Below are 13,131 nucleotides of genomic sequence, written 5' to 3' on the forward strand. Positions count from 1 at the left end.
CCTCAAAACTACTCGTGATGTCTAATTTACTGGTTGTCTAATTTAGCTTGTGAATTGTGTTCATCATATGCTCTGCTGATCAAAATGAGCACTGTGACATTAAACTCTGGTGACATAAGTTCCTTTTTAGAATAATTATGGAACTGATTTTTCTCGCCCAGTTTCCTTGGGGGACACAGAAGACCTTGGGTATAGCTCATCTCCCTAGGAGGCGTGACACTAAGTGAAGACTGTTAAGCCCCTCCTCCCCAGCTATACCCTCAGCCTGGAGAGAGAGACTGCCAGTTTTTGCTTAGTGTCCAAGGAGGCAAGACACTCCCTGCTCTGCAGGGCTGGTTTCTCCTTGTTTAAATTTTAGATTTTTACTTTTTTCTTTTCTTTTTGTTCCAGATCATCAGGGACAACAGAGACGCACTAGACCTCTCTGTTTCTCCCGGGGTTGAGCTGCGCCAGTGCCGGTCACCCGCACGGCTGCCTCCCCCACAGAAGGCAAGGTGGATCAGGGCAGCCCAGCTCCCCTACATCCCGCCAGCGCAAGGGTCGCCCGCACGCCAAGTCCCCCTTCCAGCGTCCTGCCACTACGGTGCCAGTAGCTGAAGGGGCGACCCTGCTGGAACGGACCGAGGGTGAAGACGTCTATGGTGAGAGATTGGCTGCTCCAGCCCAACGTCCCCGTCCCCCCCCGGTCTCCTGCGTGCCTGACCCTATACTGGGCCTATGGACCCTTCTGTCCCTGCTAGACCTAGGCTGGCCCCTGGGCTGCCGCAGGGCGACATTCTGCTCCCTCTCTCCTGGCCTCCATAGGTCATTGGCACCCTTCTCCCTACAAGAAGAATGCCTGGGGAGCTGCAGAGGTCCGCAACTAGCTGCCCCTGACTGAGGGGTTATGCAGGCGTCCCACCCTCACAGGCACCCGGTCTCAGGGTCCCCCTCCCTCTTACCGGCTACTGCTTCAGGGCCAGAGCCTTGCTGCTCCTGACCCTCCTCTGCCCTCACGGGCACCGGCCCAAGGGCAAGGTGGTTGTGGCTGTTGGCCACATGGTGCGCTGTTATAAGCCAGGGCCCGCTCCATGGGTAAAATGGCTGCCGAGCGCAGGGTCCTCGCTTCTGGGCAGCGGGGTGGGCACCCGCGGCCTGCAATATGAGCGCTATGCTTCAACAGCCCCAGGCCGACCGTCGGAACATTCCGGTCGGCCGGGCACCGCAGGCTTTACGGCCGCGATCCCGGCGCTCTATCCGGGTCCCCGCCTCTTCCGGCCCGCGGGGTGGGCACCCGCGGCCGGCATGTGCATGCGCCGCTTCGTTCCCCGGCCGGTACTTGAATACTGTGCGGCCCCGGTCAGCCGGGCGCCGCTAATAATTTAGGCCCCGGCTTCACGGCCTACAATTACTAGGCCTCTGTTGGAGGGGGCTGGAACTTCTCCAGGCGGGAATTCTTCCCGCCGGGAGGTTCCCCCGCCCCCAGGGGATCGCAGCGCCGCCCTCCAGGCCGGATCCCTGTTAACCCTTTGGGTACAGGCCGGCTTCAGATGGCCTGTATGGGTGCCCCCAGGGGATCGCAGCGCCGCGGTACAGGCCGGCTTCAGATGGGCCTGTATGGCTGCCCCCAGGGGATCGCAGCGCCGCCCTCCTGGCCGGATCCCTGTTTAACCCTTTGGGTACAGGCCGGCTTCAGATGGGCCTGTATGGAACCCCCCAGTGCCCCTGTAGGTGGCTCCCCTTTTCTGTTATATATATATATATATATATATATATATATATATATATATATATATATATATATATATATATATATATATAAAAAAAAAAAAAAAAATAATTTTATATATATAACTTGTGGGCTGCGCAGGACGCTGCAGCCTCATGTCAGTACATGCCCCCCTTCCCTAGGCGGCATGTCGCACTCCCCGGCTGCGGCGCTGCCAGGGTCATTTTACCCTTCTAGCCCTCTCTCACGATACGGCGCTGGTCAAGTGCATGCGGCCTTTTCTGTAGGCAGCATTCGTCACCCTCTTTAGTTATGGTACTGCCATGTGCGGGACCCCCCTCCTGGGCGGGATTCTGTACTCTCCCTGGCTACGGTTTGGCCTTGTGCATGATCCCCCTTTCATTGGCGGACTACTGCAGTTTCACCGGATACGGTGCTGGCCGTGTGCACGACCTCCTTCCATAGGCGGAACGCTACACTCTCACTAGATTCGTTGCGATCTGTGCATGACCCCTTTTTTCTTAGGCGGAATACTGCACTCTCACCAGATACGGTGCTGGCCATGTGCACGATCCCTTTCCATTGGTGGAACGCTGCACTCTCACTGGATTCGTTGCCGATCATGTGCGTGACCCCCTTCCATAGGCGGAATGCTGCACTCTCTGATTTCGCTGACGCCCATAGGCATGACTCCCTTCCGTGGACGGCATTTGGCACTCTCACTGGATTCACTGCCAGCCATGTGCATGACCACTTTCCATAGGTGGTATGATGCACTCTCATTGGATTTTCCCTGTGGCGGCATTCATACACTCCCTCGGTCGGTGATGTTCTCTCGCCGGTACGTTGTTGGCCATGTGCATGAACCCCATACATGGCGGGGTGCTTGCACTCTCACTGGATCCGCTGCCGGCCATATGCATGACCCCTCTTCCGTGGGCGGTGTACGCACTCTCACTGGATTCGCTGCCGGCCATGGGCACGCCTCCTTCAGGTGACATGCACACATTCTCACCGACTGATCGCACTCTCCCTGGATGCGATGCTGACCGTGTGCATGACCCCCCCCCCCCCCCTCTTTTCTGGGCGGCATACTACACTCTCACCGGATACGTTGCTGGCCTTGAGCATGGCCCTCTAACATGGGTGGAACGCTTGCGCTCCCATTGGATACCGTGCTGGCCTTGTGCGTGACCATCCCTCATTCCATGGGCGGAATTTTGCACGCTCACGAGATCCAAGGCTGTCCTTGTATGTGCCGTATTGGACTTGCACATGTTCCCCTTCATTGGGAGTAGTTACACTCTCACGAAGTTTCGGTGTTGGGTGAGTTGTTGCACACTCACTTAATGCTAGGATAGCCCTGTGCATGCCCCCCTTTCACTAGGTGGACCTCCTGCATTCCTGCTGGATACTGTGTGGCTATGTGCATGGCGCCCTTCGGGGCGAAGTATGGTATGCCCTACTTCTCTGACGTAGGTACGGCCTTGGGCATTCCCCCCTTTTTTTTTTTGGGGCGGGCTTTTGCACCCTTGCCGACTGCAGTTTGCCAGGTAGATACTGTGGCACTCTGGCTGGCCTTCGCTGAGTGATATTTTGGCAGTGAGTGGACGTTTTTGTGCGTTGTTGGGCCGTGTATACCTTCTCGTCCCGTAGGTGGGTTGGCCTTCTCACTGCTTACGGGGCTACTCGTACGTATCCCTCCTTTCCTCCTGCGACATATTTTTTTCTCTTGGGAGACGGTGTTTGCAGCAAGCCTTGCACTATTCTCTAAAGAGATCATTCTGTCCACCTGTGTAAGCCTAAGGTGTTGTCCAACAAACAATAAACGAATGCCTTATAGATAAGTAGACGGCCTCTACCTGCTCGCTACTGCTCCGAGCTGGGCGGTGCTCATTCGTCTTCCCGCAGCATTGTTTCCCTGCGCTAGTGGTCACATGGTCGAGAGTGCTGTCTGCAGCGCCCTTCGCATTCTATGTTGGCTCTGGTGGGACTACGGTCCCCTCGCCTACTACTATTTCCTTCTACCAGGTTCGGGCCGCTCTTCTTGGGAAAGGTCACCCAACTTCTCTTGGGTGCTCGCTTACCCAGGTCCGGAGGACATCCACCTTGAGTTCTTCAGGATATTCGCCTTCTGCGAAGCGGTGAACGGGGCGTCTCAGTGTAGCGGGGTCCTGCTTTTGAGCTGTCCTATGGCTTCTCTATGCCCACTCCTCCTTTCTTTTGGAGGGTGTTATCCCGGCCTCTGTCTCGACTGCCTTTTCTCGCCGGTTCTGTTTGGCTCCCACTCGGTACGGATCTCTCCGATGTGGCTTCTGTTCCGGCCACGCTTCAGAGGATGTTCCTTCTCTGCCCTCCCCTCTGGGAAGAGCATGGTTGTTCAGGTGGATGGTTCTGGTGTCTTGTCCACACTGACTGTACTAGCTGTGTACCTATCTAACGGGTCTACCGCGTTCTGTCCTCCCGCTGGGTGCAGATTGCGTTTTTTTTTCCATTCTAGGCAATGTTTCTGCTATGGATTTACCTTCTCGGTAACTTGGGAGGACTACCATTTAGTCCGTCTTCCTGTGGTGGCTACATCGGCTTGGGCTTTAGCCTGTCTTGTCCTGGCATCGGGCGGTTGCTGGGCGGACCCTTCGGTTCCTGTCCGTCTGCTCCCCCACTCCGGGTGGATACGGGACAACATTGTTCGGGGCCGACGGGACCAGTTCTACTGACCGTTCTGCCCGTGTTACTGATCATTGGGTTTTCGCCCGCTTGCCCAGGCGACTCTAGTGAGCTCGCTAGTGTTCGCTTCTAGCCGAGTTTTCGTCCAGGATCTGTGGTAGGACTTAGGACTTTACCTGGGGTTCTGTGGGAAGCTGGGCGTTCCCCCACTCTGCCTTTCTCTCTCCATGGTTCTGTCTTTCTCCAGCCCGGCCCTGGGGCTGGGACTCCGTTGCTTGAGGTATCAAGTGTCGTTCCTGTCCTTCCTCTTTCAGCGTTCCCCGACCCTCTGGGCCTGTCAGGAACTTCTTCCATGGAGCGGCTCTTGGGTTCCTTTGTACTGCCCTCCGTTACCGTCCTGGGAACCACATACTGGGCTCTTGGCGCTCCAATTTTTCCTTGGAGTCGTTACAGAAGTCCTCTGTACTCCTTCTGTCCTGTACGGTTGGGTTTCTGTAGCCATCGTGTCTCTGACTGGTGCCTGAGTGGCGGCCCTTCTTGTTCCGAGCCTTCTGTCTTCCCCCAGGACAGGGCTGTTCTCCATTCCGTCTCTTCCTTCCCTCTGAAGGTGATGTTTGTCCTTCATTTCATTGAGGCAGTCGTCCTCCCCTTCCCACCCCCGGGAACGGACACTTCACCGATTTGGACGTTTGTTTGGGCCTTGCAGTTTTTTACTTGGAGATCTCCGACTCTTGTCGACGTTCGGTCTCTTGTGTTCCCAGGAGGTCCGCGCAAGGGTTGAGGGCCTCCAGGGTGGCTTTCCTCCGCTTTCTCAGTGTGGCTCTTGCTGTGGTTGTCGCACCAAGGGCAGGGTTCTGCTTTTGGTGTCACCATTCATTTTGCCAGAGCTGTCGGTTTTTCCTGGGCCGGAGGCATTAGGCTTCGGCCATGCATTTGTAAGGTGGTCACTGGTCTTCCTTGCACACCTTACCGAGTTCTACAGGGTGCATACTCGGCCTTCGGCGTATGCTGCCTTGGGCCGCCTGGTCTGCAGGCGGCGGGTTTTTTGTTGCCTTCGGGTGCTTCGCCTTGGTGCTGTGGTCCCTCCCCCTTTGGACTGCTTTTGAACGTCCCAAGGTCTTCTGTGTCCCCCAAGGAAACTGGGCGAGAAAACGAGATTTTTGTATAACTTACCAGTAAAATCTCTTTCTCGCTCTTTCCTTGGGGGACACAGCACCCACCCATTCTTTGTTCTTCTCTGACTGTTTCCGAGTTTGTTTTACCCTTTGGGTAGTTGGCTTGTTGGTTCCACTTTTTGGACTTTGCCTTTTCTCACTACTTGGACACGCAACTGGCAGTCTCTCTCTCCAGGCTGAGGGTATAGCTGGGGAGGAGGGGCTTAACAGTCTTCACTTAGTGTCACGCCTCCTAGGGAGATGAGCTATACCCAAGGTCTTCTGTGTCCCCCAAGGAAAGAGCGAGAAAGAGATTTTACTGGTAAGTTATACAAAAATCTCGTTTTTTCTTTTCTTAAAAATGTGACTTTAAACAATCTCATATGACAATGTTTTACTAAATTAGCTACACATACATACTCTAGTTTTGTAACCTTTTTGTCCCCCTTTTCAGGGCCATGACATATATGGTTTTGATCTCGAGGTGCTGCTCCAAAGGATTAATTTATGTAAAGTTCCATTTTGGTCAAAGATTGGTCGACTTAGACGATCAACCATGCCAAAACTTGGGGTAAGTTTAGCCCCTCCTTGTTTTGCTATTAAAATATCATATTGGCATGACTTATTCAAACTTGGCTGGTATTTTTTTAAATATTTTACAGTGTTTCCCATTGTGTTTTATTGTGTCTTAGGGTCGCAGTGGTTTTGCTGAAAGAAATGCAGCCTGTGGTCGAATAATTTGTGATATTCAGATTTCAGCAAAGGAGTTAATCCGTTGTAAAAGCTATCACTTGTCTGAACTAGTCCATCATATACTGAAGACTGAGCGCATTATGATTCCCCCGGAGCATATTCGTAATGCATACAGGTAATTGAAGTTTGTATTCATGATCTTGCTCCTGACCTGCATTTAAATTTTAATAGATCCTAGGGTACGCTTACCTGCTATTCATTTTCTCCATCGATGGCTGCTTTTTAGCTCAGCTCCTTTATTGCAGAGCTAGAATCTCTGACTTCAGCTTACCTGCAGTGTCTACAGGGAGCCTGAGGTAGTCTGAGACCCCCCCTTCCTGTCTCATCATTGGTTTGGGCTGCTTCTTTCAGCTCTGTCTGCTCAGGTTGGCTGCTGTGTATAACACAAGTCTATCACAGGCTCACCATGAATTCAGTGCATGGAGAGAGTATTTCTGTTATAGCAAGGCCGCCTTATTATAACGTGTAGACTACCAACACCAATGAGAAGAAAAGATTATCAGACGGCCACTTTAAGGGGGCATTCACATGACCGTATCCATTTTGCAGTCCTCAAATCGCTGTACGTTAGAAATACCTATTCTTGATTCTTGCCCGCAAACTATCAAGAACAGGACCTGTCTCTTTTTTTTTTTTTTTTGTGGGGCCGTGGAACGGACACACAGATGGCTATCTGCATCTTTTGTGACCCCATTGATATGCTGTCAGAAAATACGGTCATGTGCATGTGCCATAAGGGGAATGTGTCACAGAAATGTTTTTTTCTCTCTCTAAAAACAAGAGAGCGACAGAAGTTTTGTTTTAATCTGCTTCTATTTTCTGATTGCAGATCTTTTAAATTCTATTTCCTGAAAGTAATTATGGGGGCTGCCATGTTGTCTGAGCTGTTCTTAACTGCATTTAGAGAGATGGTTTACAGCAGCCAGCATGGGTCATGGACACAATGGACAGGAGGGGTCCTGTTCAGAGGTCAGGAGGGAGTAGATTAAGCTTGTTTAAAAATGTTTAATATAAAAATATGATTTAAACAAAAGGCCGTTTTCTAATGACACTTTCCTTTTAAGTTAAATCAGACTGTCAAGGGTGGGGAGCATGGTTAGCTTGTACCAGATCCTTTGTTTCCTTGGGAGGGAAGTAGCTGTTGGAGATGTGTGTCCAACGACCATGGCAAACTGACTTGTGACCAAAGAGTGTGTCCATTTTACAGCCAGGTAGCACTTTATAAAATTTATAAAATTCCACCATGGCCAAATTGTCATTCAGTACTCTTTAAAAGTTATAGTTAAAGGGATTATCTCATCTTAGACAATGGGGGGATATCGCTGGGATATGCCCCATTATCTGATATTGAGAATGCAGCCCCGAAAGTGGTGTGCATCCGCCCTCCATTTATTTCTATGGGGCCACCGAAGTGAATGGGAACGGTGGCCGGTCATGCGTGGTACGCTCCCAATCACTTCTATGGGGAGAGTGCTTGGTGGTGGCCGGACTAGAGTCCTCCAGCCACCACATTGCGAGGCTCCATTCTCGATATAGGTGCGGCTTCCAGCAGTGGAACTAGCACCTATAAGGCTTGGTTCACACTTGAGCGTTTTACAGCGCGTTCAAACGCGCTGTAAAACGCTCAACACATGAAAACCAATGCTTGCCTATGGCCCTGGTTCTCACTTGAGCGTTTTACAGCGCGTTTGAACGCGCTGAAAAACGCCCTACGCTCAAACAAGTTCTTGAGCTTCTTTGGGGCGCTTTGTCGCGCGTTTGCAGCCATAGGACACTGCTGTTAATCACACAAACGCGCGTAATACGCGCGTTTACTATGGACAAAAACGCGCGACACAAACGCACGTTAAACGCGCATATCAAATACGCTCAGGTCTGAACCCAGCCTAAGACAATGGGGGCATATCTTAGCGATATGTCCCCATTGTCTAAGATGAGACAACTCCTTTAATTCAAGCCATACAGTTTAAATGATCATCACATTGGACCATTGGTGTAGTGGTAAATGCAAGTCTGCAAAAATATTTCCCTCCTTATTAAACTTGCAGTACACATCAGGCACTTTAGTTTTCAAGCATCTTGACATGAGAATTTTTTTTTATTGGAACAACATGAAAATTGTTCCTTTTTATTATTTTTTTCTCTCCCAACACTACAGATATTCCATTTAACAATACAGTGCACCTCGGCTTCTAACCTTGGATAGGTCATATTGAAGACATTCAGAATCAAAATTGTCTTTAGTATAAAAAATATATGCTGACAAGAATATATTCAGCTCAGTGACCTGACCAATCTAGTAAACAACAACCTTTATAATGGAAGAGGCTGCTTTTACATTGAAAATAATGCATGGGGAGAAACTTAAATGATACATCACTTTGGCTCTTTGCAAACATGACAGCCTGAGCAATTTTTTTTAATGTAAGAGCCACGTATTCCATTATAGAAGATTGGTCTGGACGTTGAACTAAATACATCCTGAAATAGCTCTTACCGTGCACCGGAATTTTAAGATTTTGTCAACTTGTGTTTGTTTGACCTCTGCAAATTCAAGGTAAATCTGGAGCCTTTTTTAAATCTTATGTGCAAATCTAAAGAATTCAGTTATAAGTAAAGCATCCTTCCTTTGTTATGCTGAAAAATAGAATAGTTGAATGTCTTCTATATTCTAGGGTCTCTCTCATACTGACACTCATTGATTAAAAGGGACAGAATGTCAGAGAAGGCCTCCTTCTCGCACTTTTTTTTGTCACCTGTTTTTTTTATTTATTTTGTAACATCTTGTAGAATTTTGGTTTAAAGGATTTTTTATTTTTTTTAAATGCTGTGGTAATAAAAAAATGGTAGAAAAAAACGCTGTTATTTTTTTTTTTTTTTTGCTGCAGCATTAACTGCTGACAAAACGATCCCAATTAAAGGCTAGGTCACTTACACTATAGGCCAGTTTTACATGAGCGATAGGTCATCAGTATCAAAATCTCAGAAAACCCCTTTAAACGCAGGGCAAAAATGTGATGTGAGCGTAGGCTAACTCACTGCATCACAATTTATGATGCTATGAGTTTCTACCCGATAGATCTACTGTACTGACCATGCCATGAGTACTTTACAGAAGACCGACTTGTGTGAAACTTCCCTTACTTGTATTGGCCAAATTATTTTCCTAAAATCAGTATTGAACAGCTCAAGTGAGAGCTGCGTGCTGGAGTCTACTCAATACACTGCATAAGCTGTGGAGTAGGGATGGGCGAATTTGTGTTTCCTAGTTCGGCGTAAAAGGTTCGGGTTATCTAAGAATTCCATTATGGATTCTGCTACCACAGTCCATAAGTTATGGTCCGTGGTAGTGGTATCCATAACGGGATTCTTAGATAACACGAACCTTGTATGCTGAACTTGAAAACACAGGTTCACTCATCCCTGATGTGGAGTCCTCCTATTTATGAGCTCCTGGCTCTCTCTACTCCCGTTTCCTGACGGATAATTGACCGCTGTCTTCCTGTACCGTCAGTGAATTGTTGACTTGTTGCTCCTATGTCATATGTGTTTAATAAGGTTTTACTTCTCTAATATACGGTAAGTGGACTGCCTCTGCAAAGATTGACTTTGACCTTGAAGGAATCATTGGGGAAGATATATGGAAATAAGTGCAAGGGACAAGTAGGGTAGTTGCCTGTTGCAGCCAGTCAGGTTGCAGCTTTTATTTTCTAATAGGTCTTAAAAAATGTAGTGCATGAATCTGGATGCTATGGGTAACTATTCCATTTTCTTTGCACTAGTTTTGCCATATCTCATTTTCCATCATTGCGTTTGTGCATTGCACCCTGTGCTGCGAGGCAAGTGTGTGCTTATCACATCAAATCAGCTGCACACTGGACAACTAGACACAGGACCAGGGTTGCATTGTTGCCAACAATCTTAGAAATGGAATGGTGCCAACTGTGGAGGGGACAGGAAAGGGAGTGGGGTTTGTGCAAATTTACCCCATAGTGTATGGGTTTTTTGGTGCAGCTCTGGAGGTGGGGCTTTGATGACCACTGAGGGTGGTCCAGCTTGGGCAACCTCATTTAATTTATTGTTGATTTCCTTTTTGAACATAGCCAGTTCAAGGTGGTGATTGCTTAGAGGATTAGCATTAGATGATGTGCAGGCGTTGGGAAGGCAAAGCAAAGTGTGGCCCCACAATGTGCCGAGCTGTCAGTATTGGCAGCGGTCTTGGATTCTGCCGACTCTTGTGTGGCGGTAACTTGCTGGCTAAAATTGGATCACATTCACCATCACCAATCGTGTTGTAGTAGTAGAAATTGCAATCTTATATAAATTTTTGGATGATATTCTTATTTCTTTTCTTTCTGTAGTGATTCCTCTCAACTTCTCTTCATGCTGGAGAACACCCTCGTAGATGCCAGGTTCATATTGCAGATCATGTGCGAGTTGAATGTTCTTCCTTTGGCCTTACAGATCACCAATATAGCTGGAAACGTCATGGTAATAATTTCTTTGTTTTATTCTCTTTATTAGTTAATTACTGTGTGTTTCTGAGGTGCAGGCAGAACTTGCACTAAACTTCTTTATTTTAGAAGATTGTTCATCAGGGATTCCAGTACCTCTGTGATAATGGCTGCAAGTTCATTCATGATGTGTGCAGTCGTAATTGCAATGTACTTTGTGTTTTCTGTTGAGAAACTTTAGAACAAATGATGGAGTGTTTTAATTTTTAATTGATTGTAACTCCTACATGTCATGTCATCTTCCCCGCCATCCAATATCCCCTTCCATGTTGTGCCTCTACAAAGTAGTTTGAAGTCTGTCTAGTCTTTCACTCTGAGATCTTTTATGTTTTTTTCCCTTCGTTCTCCTTTCCATCCAGTGAGTGCATCAAATTCAGCTTGAAATTTCTAATGACTAGAAATGATCTAGTTTCATAGCATGTCGCTCTTACTGAATCAAGCGACTGTAACAAACTGACTCCGTTGACAGAGATGATGTGTCTTGTCAGTGTATTCATCTCTCCAAAATCATGTTGAGCTGGTTTAAAAGGAAAGTGTCATTTTGTGTGCCATTTCATTCCCAAAACTTGTTCTCTGTAACAAGTAAATGTCTTTCCACATTTTGAAGGTAGAATGCTTGGCTCTGGCATTTTCTTTGTGAAACAACCTTCTTCTATGCTGAAAGGGTTTTGAACATCTTCATAGGATGCCGGTTGTAGCTTTCTTTTGGGGGACAATTACATCGCTTCACGGTCAATGTGCTATTTCAGTAGCTGATGATATTCTCCTTTAAGGGTGATTTCACACTATCTTTTCTACAAAAATTCCACTTTTTTGAGCAAAAAAAAGTATCATCCCAGATGTTACATGCTGCCCAGTAGGAAATTCTGAAATGCCCAAATGCCCTACAATCACTGTTTTTCTAGCAGTTTGCTACTCTGGGCGTGGCATTTTTTCATACATTTCCTTTCTATAAAAAAAAACCTTTCATGGCATTTTCTTTTTCAGGCCAAAAAATTCGAGGATGAAAACATAGAGCGACAGCACCCTTAATCTGCTTTCCTCATCTTTTAGGCCTCCTTAAAGGGAATCTGTCACCAGTTTTATGGAGTCCTAACGAAGGACATCATAAACTGGTGACAGATCTCCTTAGCAAAATGCTGGGTCACTTTCTTTAATAGACTCAGCAATTTTGCTAAAATCTTGTATTGAACAGCTCCAGCGCAAGTCCAGAATCCACTATTCATGAGGTCGTGGCTTTCTCCAAACACCTGCTGCTAATTTAGTTGGAAAAAAAAACCTCTAAGTGGCAGGATGGTGCACAAAGCCAGAACCTCATAAATATCAGAGTTCGTCGGCATGAGCTGGAGCTGTTAGAATCTCGCAGCATAAAACTGCTGACAGATCCTCTTTTTAAGGCCGTATTCACATGGCTGTGTGCAGTCCATGTGATGGCCACATTTCCTGGACCAACTCGCTGTATCATAGTAATCGATTATGCTGCAAATCACAACATCACAGAAGACTAGGATGCAGTGATTTCAGCTCTCATGAGCCACAGTCAGTCTAGGAAACCTTGCGGAACGCACACGGGCGGCATCCGTGTTTTGTGGATTGCAAAACACAGCACGTTCGTATGCGTGAGGCCTTACACTCATTCTAACACTTTTAATGCTGTATGGAAACATGTCTCCGTACAACATTAAAATGTATGTGCTTCGCGGAGGCAAAATTCTTTAGGTCCGAAGCTGCGCGAACAACATCAGGCTTCGATTCTATGACTTTAAAAGCATTTTAAAACAGGAATCTTGAGTCTGCTTCGGTACCAGGGTTACCAGCCGGTACCGAAGCAGACTTCAGATTCCTGTTTTAAAATGTATTTAAAGTCGTAGAATCGAAGCCCGAAGTTATGCACAGAAGTGTCGCACGGCTTTGGACCTAACGAATTTTGCCTCCGCGAAGCACATACATTTTAATGTTGTACGGAGACAGGGCTTCAAACAGCATTAAAACAAAGTGTTAGAATGAATTGACTTCGGATCTATGATCTGAAGCTCGATTCACTAAACACTACACAAACTGTAAAAACAAAACAAGCATATTTGTTGGGGTGTTTTCTTTTAAAACCTAAAAAAGAACTTTAAAGGGAACCTGTCGCCGGGATTTTTTGTATAGAGCTGAGGACATGGGTTGCTAGATGGCCGCTAGTTCATCCGCAATAGCCAGTCCCCATAGCTGTGTGTGCTTTTATTGTGTAAAAAAAACAACGATTTGATACATATGCAAATTAACCTGAGATGAGTCCTGTCTCCTGTCCCTGAGATGAGTCCAGCACCGCCCCGCATCCTCAGAATCT

General features: G+C 47.5%; 1 protein-coding gene across 3 annotated transcripts in view; it reads left to right on the forward strand.

The window, feature by feature from the left end:
* Window positions 1-13,131, forward strand: part of POLA1 (DNA polymerase alpha 1, catalytic subunit) — a 450,237-nt gene that overhangs the window by 116,268 nt on the left and 320,838 nt on the right. For all 3 annotated transcript variants that reach the window (XM_040423702.1, XM_040423703.1, XM_040423704.1), the window contains exons 18-20: window positions 5,984-6,100; window positions 6,222-6,397; window positions 10,644-10,773. In XM_040423702.1, the coding sequence (XP_040279636.1) occupies window positions 5,984-6,100; window positions 6,222-6,397; window positions 10,644-10,773 (423 nt within the window). The remainder of the gene's footprint in view (window positions 1-5,983; window positions 6,101-6,221; window positions 6,398-10,643; window positions 10,774-13,131) is intronic.

The sequence above is a fragment of the Bufo bufo genome, chromosome 3, assembly GCF_905171765.1.
Source record: "Bufo bufo chromosome 3, aBufBuf1.1, whole genome shotgun sequence".
Classification (NCBI taxonomy): domain Eukaryota; kingdom Metazoa; phylum Chordata; class Amphibia; order Anura; family Bufonidae; genus Bufo; species Bufo bufo.